The 19,044-nt window shown below is 40.0% G+C and overlaps 1 protein-coding gene across 1 annotated transcript in view; it reads right to left on the bottom strand.

Moving 5' to 3' along the window:
• The window catches only part of LOC135488017 (protein O-mannosyl-transferase TMTC3-like), a 37,556-nt gene that overhangs the window by 17,140 nt on the left and 1,372 nt on the right, over window positions 1-19,044 (bottom strand). Inside the window, exons 2-3 of the mRNA XM_064772378.1 lie at window positions 13,255-13,442; window positions 12,067-12,203 (exon numbers count right to left, since the gene is read on the bottom strand). Coding sequence (XP_064628448.1) covers window positions 12,067-12,203; window positions 13,255-13,440 — 323 coding nt within the window. The 5' untranslated portion in view covers window positions 13,441-13,442. The remainder of the gene's footprint in view (window positions 1-12,066; window positions 12,204-13,254; window positions 13,443-19,044) is intronic.

Here is a 19,044-nt window from a genome sequence, read left to right on the forward strand (position 1 = left end):
TACAAAGAATGAAAATGGATTTTTAAAATTTGATGGTCGGGTGACATTTTACACTGTTTTACTGACGCTTTATTTGTGAAAATTGTTCTCCAAGACATCAAAGGGCACACAAACCACTTATGGTTGGATTGAAAACAGCCACCGGCAACAAGTTTCATTTTACTTAAGATTATTTGTGTGTTGGGTGTCTCTGTTTGTCTCTGAATACAAAACAACAGAAAGTTTTAGTAACTTGAAAGTGACATCTGGTCGAAGGACATTTCAGAACCCACAGATGCAAAGGTGCTGTGCATCAAAGATATAGCGGGGTCGTGGACTGGACGGAAGTTTTGGCTCGCTCTTTGAAAACATCCGTCGATTACTGGTATTAATACTGATTGTGCCTTAAGGTTCAGATGTTGGCAGACCATCACATGTGAATCACACGGTAAAGTCTAGTTTTAATGCTAATAACAAACAGCTAAGTGATAATCTGAAGAGTTTCATAGTTGCACTCAAGTTTGTTGGAGAACATTTCAACTAGTGGATACTTAATGTGGTCATACTGATCAAATCGCGCACAAATCGATAATTATTTCTTGCCACCAATAACAACACAATATAAATGTGTCAAATAAGTGCGGATTTTTTTGTTGGTTTGCTGCCGTTATCCATTAATTTTGTGTACAGTCAATGCAATCAGTTTAGCCATTGGTAATAAGAGCAAACAGTCAAGCGTTTGGCAATCAAATATCAAATATTCACATAACACGCTTGTTTTGACTGCTGCCTGCATACTTGTATAATGTGCCTATGTAAGTTTGCGTATGTACTTGGTGCAGGCAGTTGCGGTCAGGGCAGACAGCTGATGCCCCTATTACCCAGTGTTAGGCCTTGATCTATAATAAATCATGAAGGCCAACTGTTGCGGCGATCACCACCATGAAACCTGGATGTATCATTACTCTATAATTGATCTAACCTTCTGTTGAGGGTTAGATGAGTATAGCTAGGGAAAGGTCTTGCAACACATGACCCCTTCCAACATGATAAGGGTTATCTCAAAAGCAATACCAAATCAATAACATATCAGCTGTACTCTTGATGACGCCCTCTCCGAGACAACTCTCCATTCTGCCAGGTGTTGCATAAAGTCTCTCTTCGCTATATCATAATTTCCAACCTCACGTGCAAGATATCAAAACCATCTATTTTCATGCATTGCTTCATTTATCATTGGTCATAAATGCAATAACTCTAAGATGTATTAACGATTGGTATTGGGAATGAACCTGCACGACATATGAATGGATCACTAGGGAATACACTGCGAAACCTCCTTACATATTTATTAGCAGAACTAATGAAATTCATGCTCTGATACATTAACATGCATGATATTGTGCACAAGGTGTCACTAATGAATAGGGTGCTATAGCCTGCAATATCTTGTTCGCCTCGCCATGCACCGGAGAAGAACAAATACTGCACCGACATCCAGTGGAGTTTCACACTCTCAGTTCACCTCCCCTTTCAACCAACAAAATGTCTTTTAAATCAGGCTCCCACTTTTCATGTCAATTAGCCAGTGGAATATCCACGTGGATGTCAAAGAGCACTTTTTTAAAACTGAATGCTCTAGTTAGCAAGAAATTCTTACTGGCAAACTCGAAAACACACTGGGTGAAACGTCAGAAGTTGGCTGCAACAAAAGGGAGCAAATTCGTGATAAAGTAACAGACTTTCAACAGAATCACAAAAATATTTCACCAGACGTTTCTAAGACAAACATACAGGATTCTGATTATGAAGAAACCACAGGATATGTCTCCCAAATAAGAAGGGAAAACTTTGACAGACTCATACTCAACAGACCAAAGTTCATCTTGCTATCACCGGATCTGCGAGAAGGATATCAAAAGCATGTTCAGATGCACATACAAAGTGTTCAGTACTTGTGATATCTAAACAGACAACAAGAAATCTTTCATATCAAGGAAATTAACAAGGAAAACACTTCGACCGCAACTTGCAAATATTATAATGAACAGACCCTGTTGTAATTAACAAAGATGCAGGTCCTAGGTAAACAGATGAAAGCAAGCACTGTATGATGAAGGAGAAAGTGTGAAGACTGCTTCCATGCCGGTGAGGAATGAGAGGCCACACTGCGATCTTGCTCGCAAGTACAGAAACGCTTTGCTGCGATCTGCCAGAGTCAAAAGAAATGCACACCACTCAACACAACGTGATCTGCCGAGAGGATTCTGAGGATTACAGACACTGAGACAGGTGACCTGTGAGAGTTTGGAAAAGCTTTTTGCGATCCGCCAACAAATTACAATGAAATGTCACCTACTGGGATGGTACCTTGCTTCGGACTGCCATAGTATGAATAAGAATTACACTCAACATTTCGTTTAAGACCAGCAAGCTGTACAGAGATCCAGCAACAAGAAAGTCCAAGTGATGCGGAGTAAATTGTTTACGATTTGCCAACATTCATTAACATGCCATTTTGCGCCAGAAGGAAATTACTCTAAGTACCTGCTGTTATGGGAGCACAGGTGCTGAAAACCTAAAATATCGTGTTGGAAACTGTTGCACACCATCTGTTTTTATCGTTGCAGCCAAGGTACAGAGAAAATATGGACCACTGGAATCAAAGTACAGAGAAGATAGACGACATCAGCAGTAATGACACTGTAATAATTGAAATAAATTCTTCAATCACCACATGACATAATGATGATGAGCAACAACTGACACCATTTTATCTCAATAGACAGACATCATTTCAGCCAATATCTGACACGAAACTTTTTCTAAATTTCAGAACAAATTTCCACGTTTCACAGATGCTACAGAGAGTGTCAGACAGAGAAAAGTTAGGACGTATTTACGGCGTGAAAGCGAAGTATGCTCATTTTTTAAAACTTCGACCGTGGGAATATTGAGTCGACTGTGATAAGATGCTTGAAAAATCTTCAAAAACATGTACTGTCTAGACAATGTCATGTCTCGCGAAAGACTGATTAAAGTCTTAAGACTTTTGAACACGTTCCGATAACGTTCCGATAACATAGCCGAAGGCATAACAAGGCAACTTGTTTTTGATGTCTCCACAACTCTTGTCTTTTCTCACTGACATTTATGGCGGATTATAAAATTGGCGCCCACGCTGAGACTGTGTGTCATTTTAAAATCAACATGTCATACCTTCTATGAAAGTAGGTTTAGCCAGGAAGTTTATCAGACAACAGGCCAGAAATAGAAACTACTCTTCTTGTCATCGAGGTTCACCAGTCCCCTGATTTTGACAACCATCTTTTCCTCAAGAAAGTGAATGTAAAAGAGACAGGAATTCACCGTTCATAGTCACAGTAAGCTTTTTATGTAATGGGTGATCCAGAACATAATCTAAACCAAGACCAGCATCACCTGCTCCTCCCCTGACACAAACATGCCGAGAAGGAAAACTACCAGTAAAGTTTCAGGAAGCATTGCCCACACATGTGGCACCGCATAGAAGCAAGCCACAGGTTTGCTAAGAAGCATGGCAAGACAGATAATACTGCTATAAGCTTTATGACAAATACCACCATCTCTGATCTCCGTTTTCACCCTGGAGATGTCTGATGCCAAACAAATGCAACAAAGGTAATCAAATAGACACCAAAAGCATATATCCCCCTGAATCTGATGACAAGTGTGACTCATCCTGAGATGCATCTTCATCAATCCCAGAGCAGACGACAATGTTTACTCAGGGTTACAATACCACGATGCACTGACTGCTTCTATTGACATAGGATGAGTAAATGTTGACAGTTCTATTGGCAAGGCAACTTCACTCTGACAAGCAGAGCATCACAGAATGTAGAGTCTCGCTGGTCAGATGTCAACCGGTCACTAAGCACCAAGCTCCAGAGTGCAGGGACAGTCTGTCACCAATGCTGAATTCCTTCGGATATAAAAGCAAATAACCAGAATAAAAGCAGGCGATGGTACATGTAGGCATCAGTGGCTTACACTCTGAGTGTATGCATCCCCACTTCAAGCAGTCCCATGCAGGCCCAAGCCTCGTGAGTGAATGACAAAGGAAACCTAAATGCCAAGCGTCCATATGATACTTCTCAATCATTGAAGAGAGGAGCAAACAGCAACCATGCATTGACAGCCACTGACCATCTTCTTGTCTAATCACTACAGCCTCTTAATTGACAGGATTCACATCACCATCAACCAAAACCAACAAAATCTCGCCCCGATGAACTACAACAACCAAGGCAAACAGTCAATATGATTTCGTATCTTTCTGCAACAAAGAGACTGGAGGTCCCTGAATTCCTCAGATAATCCAACAACACAAGAAAGCACTCGTGGACAATAGATCACCAGCCCGTGACTCCCAAGAGGCAAAATGGCAGTGAATAGCCGCAGGTTATGCAGGAAATTTCCATTTGAGTGCATCCCTTAGGGGAGTCACAACCGATGATATGTGTTTGAGGGGCTGAATGATGCAGCAGAGTAGCATCATTAACAATCTGTAGAGGAAGTATCCCAGTATTTCAGGAAAGTCAGCTTCCGATATAATACTCCCATTGGGCCAAATGGCATGCTATGGTATAGATAGTTCATCACTCCCTTTTGTCGAGTGCATTACATCTTTCACAAAGGGTCCATTAGCTAATAGCCTCACTCCAAAGAAATACCATCACATTACCAACGCTATATGTATAGACTGGAACGCCCATAAGAATCCAAAGAAGAAAAGTATCTGAGATTCAGGAAAAACAATTCTGTATTCTATCCCCGGTACCCAGTAAATCCATCAATACTTTTTCACCAATCGTGTATTGTGTCATTTTTTTTTGCTTTTCTGTGCGAACTCTGTTTTACTCCATCTAAACCCTGCATTACCTGATGTTTTAAAAACTGACGGATGTTTCTCAATCGACAAATCAAAGTAAGAGCTAACAACACACCCAAAGCTTTTTCAGTGCAATTCCATCATGTCAGAAAAAAACCCCGGCAAGATGGTTACATTCTGACAAGTGCCGATTCAGCCTGACTTGAATTGCGTGACAGTGGGTGGGAGTTTAGTGTTTCTTATGCTAGAGAAACAGTTCCAGTACTTTAGGCTTCTTGAGCTGACTCATGAAATCCATTGATCGACTCAAATCTGACAGTCTCCATATGTGAACTTGGACTGAACCACATGAAGTCCATTTGTCCCTTTCACACCATGCTTTCATAGACGAATAATCTTATACACGTAAGCTCCTGGTACCAGTGTCTTGCATCTGGCAGCCTTCGATGTCAACAGACTGATGATTTTCTCACCAATATGACAGAAAGTACTTGTTAGCAAGCCACAACTCACTAAAAAGGGATGTCCAGGTGAAAAGACTTTTGCATCTAATCTGCTTGCTTTCGCTTTTTCATCAAATTGATGTTTTTCTTGCAAATAAATCACTTTCACTTAATCATGTTTGCCTACACACAAGGACAGCAGATGGTTCTCTGGTGACTAGTGGTCTGAGTAGTGGCTCATCACTAAACTGACGACTTCAATCTCGGTACAGTGGGTGTATTTCATACTTAGGATGATTTGCTTGAAACTGCATATCAAAGATGAATTTTAGTCAGTGCGGCGTGGTGAATAGCAGACTGATGAATAATGATTGTACTCTGGTGAACAATAAGGATATTCAATACTTCAGCCATAACAATAGTTTACCCTTTAATTTGATAGTATTTAGTCTCGAAGACCATAATGTTACCAACAACACCAAAATAGATCAAGGTGTCCTTTGATTCAAACAGACATCAATTGATCGACCACGCATCACTGGCATCACTGTTACATACATATGCCAGCAGCCAACGATTATCAGCAGCCACCTCCGTTTGTATCAAAACGTTTGCATGACAATCATCACTCCTCACTTTCTTAATTTTGCAACTTCATTACTGACAACTTCCGGCGCCATATTCTCTCATCTGCGCTATCCAGCGTACATGTAATCTCCTGTCGGGCTTTCACTAATTACATGATGGAGACATAGCACTCAACGATGGTTTATGAGACAGTGCTAATACAACGAGGTATAATCATGAGTTTGCCTGTAGCAGTCTCTCGTGACAATTTAGCATCAATGTTGGAAATTACCAGTACTTTTCCTTATTTATGTGAGTTTACTTTGCTGTAATTAAGATTGATGTGCTGCTAAGGTTTTTGTGTAATTCACTCTATTAAGATGAAGAGCGTGTTTTTTCAAAACAGTATCAAATTTGCAACGTTCTACCAATATCAATACTGAATCAGACTCACGTTTAGCGAGACTAGCGACTTGGCTTCTGCGGTGAAAAGACTTGTGACATCTGATTCAGCCATCAGACCAAATCGAACAGACCAGATTTCAATATATACTCAAACCCCAAAGGGTTAGGGCTGTTTCTCTATATTCAGCTCTTCTTTGCTGAGCCTATTAGACAATAACCACGCTTATTTGGGCTCCACTCAATGCAAATGCACCCATGGAGAAGCTGTGCTCGCCTCGCAGCCATAATGAGTATTGAACAATTGTCAAGGGAGTAATTAAAGGCCACAATGGCTGAATAAAGCTAGCCAGGCAGAATGGTACACACATAGAGTAAAAACAATCAATTATGTACACTGTAATTTCATGTATAACATCACAACTTCAGCTTTTGCCACGTAGCTTAATGAACACATTTTTCAGTATCAAAGTTAATTTCTTCGTCACAATAAATACTTCCTGCAGTATTTTTCTGGGGGTTTTTTTCAATTTTTTTTCAGGAAGATTGACATTTCCACATAATTGAGCTGAAGAATGTTAATTAGCCATTTAATTGTCATATGTCACATTATATAGCCATGACACAATTGCCACCTCCATGTAATTCATCTATTATGGAGAGGCAGTACAGGCAGAGTGCACCAAATTCAGACAAAGGTACATTGCTGCAACTGTGGTTGAACTTCTTCATTCAAACAATGAAATATGCGAATTAGAAAGTAGCAAAGTCCTCAGTCATTGCACCTGATCTGAATTGGCCTTCACAAATAATATATGCAGCCATCATGAATATCTTGCTACCATATACGTCCAATAAAACTAGAGCACTCCTTGTAAATAAAATGTACAAAAAGAGATCACAGTGATATTCTATAATTCATGGCCAGCTATTCCTGATTGCACCACTTCTTTCAACCGCCCCTGCACAGTTGAGATTGGCTGAAATTTGGAGGCAGTCTTGGACATACCGGGCGAGGCTGGCAGTCGATTGTATTTCAGAACTGCAAGTGTCATATACGTATAAGGCCCATGAGGCTGATAACTTCCAACATCACTTGAAAAACTTCTGCATAAAATTCATTGTTCACTTGACAGGTACGTCTGTAATACTATATCCAATCAATAGGTACTTTCAAATGGAAAATGTGGGAGAAATAAAGCAAGTACATATAAATAAATGATGGAAATATACTCTTTGTTGCCAGCGAGGCATTGATTTGTTTTTAGCTGTTTAACAATGGATCACCTGCGTGCACATGACTAAATACCACCTCTACCAGGTAATGTTTCAGAACTGTTCATTTTGCTGATGTGCCTTTATCGATATGATGTCACTTTCATTGCAAGTAATCAAGTTGTCCTGTAACTGGGTTCCTTCATCACAACAGTATGACTTGACCTAACTTGACAAGAATGACTACACACCAAACATGCCATAACTGTACATGTACAGTATCAATTTTAGGATGGCATCATTTTCACGAATAATGTTTTCATGTAATACCGTAAATAGATAATGGCATAAAATACACAATGAATGGCAGAAGGTTTCAATGATTTCATATTGTATCAATGAATTTGCAGAAATTGGCAATCTCACAATAATTAACTGCCATCATTTTGTTTGTAACTGCCAGATGAGATATGTGAAGTTCGGGACAACAACTTGTTATAATGGTGGATGCCCTATAAAGTTTGGTATAATCTTTATTTGAGATCCTATAATATGGCATATCGACCTCATAAAGGTTGCACAAGGTCGCACAAGGTTGCACATGTAATATGACAGAAACTCCTTATGAACATTATCATGGCTTACAATCCTCATCACCACAGCTGGCCACGAAATTTGTTTCGAAAATTTCCTTCTGGAAAGACACCATCCTATTTCTAATCCATCTCAGATACATTGGTATAGTCACTGCTGCATTATACAAGTTTTTTACTCGAAATATTTCCCTAAGGATATGGAATTGATATGAATCAGTAGTGTAAGAAAGACTGATCACTGAGCAATCGGGCCAGGATTGATGGATGCATGGCTCATCTGATTGATGGGCCAGCACACCCATCAATTAACCAGTTCCATAGTGTACACACTGCATTAGTCATTAATTAGGGAGTTACAGAGAGGCTAATGTTTAGGATCGAAGATTTGATAGATGATGGCAAAGAACATAGCAAAGTCTGCGATGTCCCCATACAAAACACTTGCAACCTGGAACCAATCCGACAGGGTATTGGGGACTTTCAATAGTTCCTGGTACATGGCAGCAGAAAAGAATAAACGAGTAACCCTTTTCAATGTTAAAAGAAGGATATCTACTCAAATCCTCCCCAACCAACAAGGCAATTTTACAAGTTTGCATTGACACTCGATCCTGTCTTTGAAATGTCATCGCAGTGCTCACCAAAAAAGACAAGTAGTTTTCCTGTTTATTTCTAGACACCAGGAGAAGAAATTCAACAATAAATGCCATGATAAAAGAATCCTAATCCCCCAGGAAAAGTTGCCGCCACTTCTGGCTGAAGGAGGCTGGGGTTGCCATGGTTATAAGAAGTTGATACTTACAGTACCTTGAGCCTTTGATAGTTGTTAAAAAAAGAGACAAGTGGGAGGCAGACAAACAGTAGGATAAGAACAAAGCCTTGAGGCAGAGAAGGCAGAGTTGCAACAAAGAGATGTCTGACAGCAAGTTTTCAAATGGTTTTTGTGTCAAAGCAATTATACTTTATACATCAGCCTAACAATTCCCAAAGGGTGCGGTTGGTGGTTTCTGGAGGCCTGGAGAGAAAGTGTGGAAGAAGTTATGCGTGGGTCGGACAAGCTGGAGCAAAGAAAAACAAATGCAAACAAGGTTTTATTTTCCCCAATGAAGAAGATTTTTGCCCACACAGCTTCTCTATGATGATCAACATAGGTTGCAGCAATGAAGAGATATCCTGGCCACACCCTGACACTCCACACATGACTCAGAAAGAGACGCACTCACACGATGATTCCTCGTGAACGCGACAAACCATCAAGGACATTGTCAGCTTCCGTGCAAGACATCAACTACTGCAGGGTAAATTGGCTAGTTCTTGATGAACATCTCTCGCTCCACGGGCGATCGTGAAATAATTGGCTCCATCGGGAGAAGCATTTAGTTCACGTCTGATGGGTGGGAATTGGTGAGCAACCATACGACATTTAGGAACAGGACATCACACCTAACTCACATAGTATGGTCAATTATCAATGTCTCAATATCTGATTTATGACAAGAATATCATTTTTTCAATAATAAAACACTTGTACAGTAATACGATAGCAATTAGTACTATCGATAACCTTATACACTACGACACTAAATCACAAGAGACCGTTGTGTTGGATCTCATTTCTAATAAAACACCTTCAAGTGGAAAGTTAACATGATTCTTAGAGTCAAGTAGGTGACTTTTTACCTGTTTATTGAATCATTGAGATGCGCAAAGCAAAACAGATTACAATTCACAGCAATAACGTAGGACAAATCACACACCCGAGACCCGAGATTTCGATACGATTTCGGAAACGCCAGCAGTGTATGACACTGCTGGTTACACCAATAGCATGTCATTCACTCGGAGCAGTTGGCTGTTTGTCAGACATCAGTTCAAACACTGGCTGAGGGAACGTACTAAAAGCAGCTATCAATTTCTAGCCGTGTCTGGACTGGGAGACCAGTATATCAGTGAATGGTACCAAAGTACATTTGGATCACATTCAATGAGGCTTTCACACTCCTATCAATGCAAAATATATGTTTTTGAGTGTTATACACATCGATGAAAGCATGAATCCACGATCTGTTGCTTTGTAAAAGGTTCATTTTTTTGTGCGTGGCTCATAATATTAGCCAATTCCTAACAATTCTATTCATGACACATGATGACAAGATTTTTAATAATTCTCGATGATGTGTACTTTATTGAAAATATCACACCTGTGCTGACATGATATATGGCTATGTGTACAATGCATACATACTTTTCAAGATGTCAAACCAATTGACGTCTCGGTTTTGTGTCAATCATTTATTTCGAGGCCCATCAGCTAGCTCCGTACATTGATTCTGGCAGATAATTTACAACCAGAAAATCGTCATATTAGATCCCTCCTACCCCTAATGACTAAAGCAAGAAGGCAACAGAACCATGCACCATGCATCAATCCTTGGATTTTTTTGGGACAGTCTGTAGGAAGTTATTGTGTCAAACACAAGTTCACCCTCGCATGCAAAACAGAGAGTCCGACAGATCATATCGTTTGAACACAAATCTTGCCACATCGCCAATGCCGGCACTGTCCAGGAATCTGTACCGATTGACCCAATGTTGATATTGTTCATAGCAGATAACTGCGGTGCCTAATTCAATAACCGGAGTAATTTCTCGATCAATTTGTAATATTGGTAGCCCGATATATAGGACTGTTCCTAGCCGTCGGTGACCTCAAGTCCATGTAGTCTACACAAATATCTTCTAGACAGGAAATTGCATTGGCACGAGTGTGTTTGCTCATTGGCGGGAATGGATGGAATGTAAAAAGGAAAGATATTACAGTAATTGGGCATAAAGTGAAAGGCAAAGAATTGCTCGCAAAAACTGGTCAAACGTAAATATTTCTAAATCTAGAACATTGACAACACCTAAAAATGCCTGTGATAAAAAGTCATTTCTATGCAGTAGTGAAAGTTTCCATTATCAATTGAACAAGTTCACCTGTCTCAAGAGTAACCGAATTCCATGACAAGTAGAAAGTACATATGTAATATCCTGTAGCCAGTTGTTTCCTTTTCTTTTCTGAAAGCAACAAGGCAGAACATGTAATCTATCAACAAGGTTTTTCCCTTAACATCAACGCAACACCAGGATGCCTATTTTTCAAAACTGTTCAAGTCACAAACAAGGCTTCAGATTTCTGCCTCTAATTCGCAGTTACTGATTAGTTAGGTATAAGGTTAGTCTGTTTTAAAAAGAGGTGTACTGGTTAACACCGTCAGTGCCAGACTTCTACCAGACAAGACATGGGTTCAAACCCATACTAATCAACCGAATTCTTTCCTGTTTTTTTAGCATGCAAAAGTTTACAAGTGAAGCACTGTTCGCTCAACTAAAAAGGTCTTCTTTCTTTCAGAATGCACCCCGGCATTTGGTCACCGAGACCACATTCCCAGAAGTCAGAGCTGCAGTCAATGAGATTGAAATCAATGGATTCTGAGTTCACTCTGCCAACTGAAACCAAATCCCTCCCATATCACTTACAGTTAAACATCTAAATCAAATCGCAAACCCAATCGAATCAAATAACACTTCATTAATGGCGGAAGCATTTGAACTAATGGCCTCTGCATTACAAATGTTAGCAGACACATTTGATGTCTCGCGTGGAACCATTTAGAGCGGCTGCATTGCTAGGAAGTGATTATACGGCAAATTAGAGGTCGTGGAATGACCCTTTGTCGCAATAATACACGGCAATTTCATTTTATGTACAGATACAGCTAACCGGTCACACACAGCAACATAATACTTGGACATTTTGTTGCATTTCAGTTGCTATGAAACTGCTAAATGTTTGTTTTGCAACTGAATGCATAAATCCCTAGTCATCCTGGCATGAATAAATGCTTCTGTAAATATATTGCGGATATCATTTCAAATGCCAGTATATCTAAATTGCTCATGAAGTCTAAAGTTAGATGTGAACCAGCTATTTTTCAACAAAACTAACCTGAGATACATGATGCTGACTATTCCGTGGAGAATCATGTTGACGAGATGGTATGACATGGGTTCAAGCTCTGAGAAAGCATAGTTGAGGCGGAATGTCAGCACGCACAGGGGCCGATATGACTTGTGGCTTTGCTCCTGGAAAAACAATGGTCAAAATTATAAATCAGTTGTGCATTTTGTGGTCTAGTTTGCTTTTATCATTTGGACTATTAGTGTTCTCATACCTAATATTTGGACTATGTTTGAAGGATGGGAATGTTAACAACCACTGACTGATGGATCAGGATGGCAGTTTGGCAACATCTTTTTGATTGATGACTGGCCACCCACAGTTGTTACCAGGCAAATGCATATTGTTAAACACTTCAAATTTCATAAGCAAACTTTGACATGAATCGTTCCTGTTTCTTATAGATTCTTCATATCATAGTCCAGGATTTGTTGTAATTACTTCTAGTATTTCAAACAAATACTCCAAGCATATAAGGTAATCAGTAGCATTTACCAGGCAAACAAAGCCCTGGGGCATTTAGTGCAAATCCTACTAAAAGGTATACAACTACTGGATTTTACAATAAACAAACCAGGTTTTGTTCTAAAGCATTCATTAGGAATGGACAAGCAATTCCAATAAGACACATTAAACTACAATATTTGGCAAAGTTGTTTGAGAAAATATTGTTAAAGGGACTGAGCCACTATGTCAACATCATCAACCTGGGGTATGTAAATGGAAAATGTAATAAGCTTCAGTAAAGGGGCTACCCCTTTTACTAATCCTCGAGTGTGCAAACAGTGGCCAGGGGACTGTTGGACATAATTGCCTTGATAACCCTTGTGGGTCGAATGCAAATGTACACTGGACAAGTGTATGTATCTGTTAGCTTGGCAAACTTCGCGGGAATGACATTGTTGGTTATTGAAAGTATTTGAAGTATTCAAATTACAGAATTTGATTTTGGTTGTAATATTCCGCATGAATGAAATAGAATTTTCACACTCCCAGGTGTGACCACCATATCAACACGTACATACAACACAGTAGACTTTCCACATTTACCACGAATGCTATTGCTAGCCTTTAAATTGAGAGGCAATTAGCGAAATCTGTCTTGATCTAAATTCAACCCAGATTGGTCCAGTCCTTCTTCAAGAGAGATACAGAATAGATACCACCCTCACTCACCTTCATCATGGGTGTTCCCCAGAAGTCATTGAAGAACAGATTCTGTAGCGGTGTATGCGGCCGCAAGTCCTTATTCGTCTTGACGGCCGATGCGTCATCAAACACGAACCCACAATGCAGCGAGTTGTAGTAACAGACGACCACCACCGCGAAGACAATGCAGGAATACTTCGTTAGGTTGTCCATTGCTGAAAATACAGAAGAGAGAAGAGATGTTACATCGATGATTTGGCAGGCAATCCTGAACTTCCCAAATCTAAATGCTGTAACAGCAGGCAATCCTGCACTTCCTGAGTCTAAACACTGTAACAGCAGGCAATCTTGTTCTTCCAGAGTCGAAACGCTGTAACAGCAGGCAATCTTGTTCTTCCAGAGTCTAATGCTGTAACAGCAGGCAATCTTGTTCTTCCAGAGTCTAAACGCTGTAACAGCAGGCAATCTTGTTCTTCCAGAGTCTAATGCTGTAACAGCAGGCAATCTTGTTCTTCCAGAGTCTAAACCCTGTAACAGCAGGCAATCTTGTTCTTCCAGAGTCTAAACACTATAACAGGCAATGTTGCTTTCCGAGTAGCAGGCAATCTTGCCCTTCCAGACACTACAACAGCCAATCTGGTTGTTCCATCTATACTCTTAAACATCACAAAAGGCAATCGTCTTGCTCTTCCAGAATCTACAGCTCCATTGTGACATCAATTGTTTCAAATAGGATCACTAGATAATGTAATCAGGACAATTCTCAGCAGTAGTTTATTTTCTTCAACTATGGTTGTGAGCAGTAAAAGAATCTGACTTATATTTTTGGTAAGCCAGTACCATGGACTAGATGTTGGATACAATCTGGCTTCAGTGAATGACGTGCCCCAACTTAATCTTTAACGGAAGGATTCATCTCTAATGAAAGGATAGGAAGTCCAATGATGGCATAAGAAAGTCACCCTGCTATTTTATCTTAGAGTAACCAGACAAAAGTCTGGTTCCTCTAACATTTTATTGAGAAGTTAGAAGGTCACATACACCACTTTAAAAAGTCAATATCAGTTATCATTTTGTCACCTTTTCAACATGTGATAGCACAGTTCTCAAGGACCACTCAACTGATGCGCTATCAAAAGTAGACAAAATCCAAACTGAGGTCAACAATGACCAAAGTTTGTAAGACCAACAGCTATCTTTATGGGCATTCTACCAGTAAGCAGTACCCCCTTGTCTGGCCTCAATTGTGTGTGATGCCTCAGTGTCCGAAATCAGACTTCGTACCCATGTACTAGAATGTTGGTGAAAGATGACGGGTAACGTTGCAGAAAGTTGGCAAGTTTCAATCTGATCACAAGATAAAGGGTTAAGGCTAATGCTCCCTCGAATATACAGTGGTCAGGGCAGGTAGAGTTCAGTGGTGAACATATTGCCCTCGCCATGAATGGAATGACTGGACCAATATTGTCAATAGAATATCGAATGGTATTGAACAACAACATTGAAAAGGTGTTTCTTCAATTCTTGCGCAAGGCATAGTAAAGTGCGATATGTGGGCATGAATGAGCACACTGATTCCATTTAAAAAACACTTTCAAAATCTGATTAGAAAGTGCACATTTCGGACTACATCGCGTTCGATAAAATAGCATAGCAACATTCTAAAGGGAAAATGGTTGGAGGATCTGTGGGTTGTTCCGTCAATGTCAACAACATAGAAACAACTCAGAAAGAAAGGTCTGCTTATTGCTGAGACCTGCAATATAATCGCTGCTACATGTATGTGCGACGAAAATATCTCTCATCTGCCGGTAAAACCGGTAAGCGCTGGGTTTGACATCAGTCTCTGCAATCACCGATTCTTCTCACCTGTGACTACCATGTATCGCAAAGGAGTATATGTGATAATGATTGCAGGCTGTTTGTGGGACACTTTTGCAGAAAACTTCCCTGAGGCTAAATCAATAGATCATGCTATTGCTAGTGCCTGAGGGTACCATTCCATGATTCATTTATCCCGATACTAGGCAACAAGAAATCCCAGGGTCTTGCTTTTTGACAATGCAACAGAATCTTAAAACAGCAATATGACACAGATTGAGACCAGTCAATAAACACTGCACAAAGCTTCAGGCAATTTCAGATTAAATGGTAAAGAAAATTATCAATTTCATAGCACCATCCACTAGAATAGATTTGATTCACATTTTTGTTTCAGCGAAAAGAAAAAAAAATAGTTCTGATGAAGCAAAATAACACAAGTTCAGCATGTTGGAGTTTTATATTCAGAGATGGTGGATATATGCTTACGTCTATCCGGAATGTCCTAGCTGCCTGAAAACTCGAGAGATCTCCGCAATCACGATCACAATATCCTATCTTAAAATCATTCAAGGTACTGTTACGGGGTCATCCCAATTTGTAAAACAATCCCATCCTCTATGCTATGACTCAACTTATGTAATATAATTCCTTTGTATAAGTAACAAATTAAACTGTTATCTACTACATCAGCCTCAGGTACTTCATGTACACAATCAAATTACCCTTTAAGAAACCACTATCGGACAAGCTTGTAAAACCTGTAAGCGTTATGGCCAAACAACTCCTATCTCCAAACCATTCCTAATTTTTGCCAAAAAGCCAATGTCAAAACCTGGTCATCTTGCCATAGTCAGATTGGTAGTGTAATTGTTCGAGCTAACATAGCCCATGCTCTCTCTAAAACATCGTAAACACCTGTAAGTTGATGGTATAAGGTAGATAACATCTCGAGCTTGAACTTCCAGACCAAGATAACCTTGGGAAACCCTAACTATTTAGAATTACAGAAAAGTGCAATGACGCACACTCTACGGGTTTGAAGATCCGTTCGTTCGGTATTTATTGATTTTGATACCTAAAAAGATACGTTTTTAGAACGAACAGCTCTCAACGAAGTAGTAGCAACAGTCTTAACTCTGCTCCCGAGCGTAACAGTCAGCGTCCGAGCAGAGCTCATCATCTAGCCGCAGGGCAATAGTCTCAACTCTGCTCCCGAGCGTAACAGTCAGCTTCTGAGCAGAGCTTATCATCTAGCCTCAGGGCAATAGTTTCAACTCCGCTTCTGAGCGTAACGATCAGTTAGCTTCAGAGCAGTGACTATATTCTAGCTTCAGGGCTAAACAATTGACCAATTCGTCGTGGAAGTAAGCTCTCACCAGTATTGTGATATCATCTACTATAAAATCTGCGAAACTGAACATTCTTGTGTGGACATCAGTGACTAGCATGATCTAACAATTTGTTTCTTGTTTGTGGTGTTATTAACTTGCATTCAACGACTTCCTCTCATCTCGGCGTATCTGATTCCCGACCTCTTGATTAGCCATTCGAGTGTCCCTATCATTTGCTGCAGTCCCGGACAATATCTTATGGAGGACAGGAGGACACGCCCCGGTCCACAACAACATTTGCGACCCGTGACAGTACAAACCAAAATATGTCCCAATGAGAATCCAAAAGAGACAGGAACTAAAAGTCCTTCAAGTTTGTACTCAACGAAATGTTTCTTGTGTATTATCAAGCCAGCGCACTGACGTATCATTCACAGGGGGCACTGATGTCATAAATGAGGCTTCCTTCCCCTCCTGGACACGCCTGGTCGAATGATCCAACAAAAAAACATAGCCAAAGTGTCCTTCCCTAAACACACTCATTATTGATTTAGGCAAAATCTAGGGGGTAATTTTGTCATTACTGTCTCCACATAATGAGGATCAAGAACATTGCTGATTAAACAACAAGGGACAAAATTATTTAAAAGGTTCAGATTTATTCCACAGGGTCCCATTATCAATGCTTGGATAAGCACGATGTGAGTAGCAGTGGTGGCACTGAGCGCCAACCATCCCTAAAAATCAACTGATTTTGTGACGGAGGGTAGTACCAGTGAGCAATCACCTATGGGTTTGCTGGATAAGGCGTTTGGCTAACTTTTTATGCCATGCTGATAATGTTTCAAATTAAAAGAAAATACCCCAAAAACAAATCCATTCAAGCTAACATTGTAAGCTCATTGGAAACTTCCCTAGTTTTCAGTTTGCTTGTCAGTTGGTTGTGCACTCGGTCAACAAGGGTCACAACTTCACTCAATATCAGGGGTTCCCCCCTATTATAATAGGATCCAGTAGATGACAGAGCTGCCAACCCCTAAATACCCCTTTCAGTATTTTCCCCCTTAATTTGTCACTTTTTCAGAATTTTGGGGGGGTCTTTCAGTAACACATAAATGACTCATTATCACAAACTTTCAGTAGGTTTTTTGTTCCTTGAGAAGCACTAATAAAGTCCAATCTCCGTGCGAACATCAAATTCAAGCCGTCAAAATCGAAATCCGCCATATCTGAGAGTGAGTCGTGCGCAACGCAGGAGAAACGCTGGCAGTATCATAATGCCAATGTATTTGAAAAAGTTAATGTGATTTGCGCGAGACTTGGCGGTGCACAGAAATCAACAAAACGAAATCGACGAAACGAAAAAAATTCGAACTTTTTTTTGAAAATCGTATTTTTGATAGCAATTCCGTAACGCCGTACTAATGCGTTTATCGGCCAAAATCCGTACTAAATACGGAAAATCGTAACAGGTTGGCAGGTCTGAGATGATACCATACAATAATCCTGAATACATTGAAGGACAACCATCTGAACAATTGAAGACCGCAAAGCACAACAGAAAATTTTCTTACTCGATAAAAATAACTTGCGGGGGTATTGTTGTTTATTTCGAAACATCCTGGAGGAGGGCGACTTGATTGTGTGATAATCGGATAGCTGGAAGCGGCAGACCAAAAGTGGATCGCGCTGTGGTGAGGTGTCACAAAATTGGATGCGATTGTGGTTTCGGAGGAGGATGTCACAGGTTGAAGAGCCAAGGACAAGACGAGATATAATGAACATGAAATTCTCCAAGCTGTCTTCCTTATTTAAACAAAAGTGCATGCATGCTATGTTGATTAAGTGACTATTTCCATTTGCCAATTTTATCTAGGCTATAATTAGATGTACCAGCATTTTAGTTGGTTGTGTTTAAAAGACACTGAAGAAAGCCGTGGGGTTGAGTGTTTTGCCTTAAACCATTTCGAACCATACACCTCAGCCCCACAGAGTTTCCGATCCCAGCTATTGATACCTGGTGACAAGTTCAGATTGTCAGGATGACCAATATTTATCACACACCTCACGATAAAACCGATTATAACCACCAAGGCCCCCAGGGCACCATAACACTTAAACCATCATGTGGAAATTACACAAAAGAGTTATGGCACACTGAAAACTTTGTATTTCCTGTCTAATGTGTATGCATGTCGTAGCTAGGGTCCACAGTTTTAGCTATTTAGCAATTTCATGTCATATACATGTAGTAGGTATGATAAACCTGTCATTAGCTGGGTTGCCACGCCATGTGATGTTGAATGTGACATCATAATGCATCATTGTGTCTGCTAGATGGACAAAACCTACCTTCAACATATACAGTCTATGCAAATCTAATGAAGTATATATATTTTCTGCAAAGCTTAAAACAAGGACAATTTATCTAGCCAAAACATGAAGTAAATATTTGATATGGTAATATAGCATCATGCAAGTCATTATAATTATCATGAAACCATTTTTATCAACTGTCCCAATTGGAACTGGACAGTTTCAAGGCCTTGGTATGAAGAGGACACATTTCACTCCAAGGCATCTTATGTTAGGTCCTTTAACAGAATCGAGCAAATCCAGAGTGAGGAAATTCGACATACCTACCACACCTATGAGGACTGCC

This window comes from Lineus longissimus, chromosome 5 (genome assembly GCF_910592395.1).
Source record: "Lineus longissimus chromosome 5, tnLinLong1.2, whole genome shotgun sequence".
NCBI classification, from domain to species: Eukaryota; Metazoa; Nemertea; class Pilidiophora; order Heteronemertea; family Lineidae; genus Lineus; species Lineus longissimus.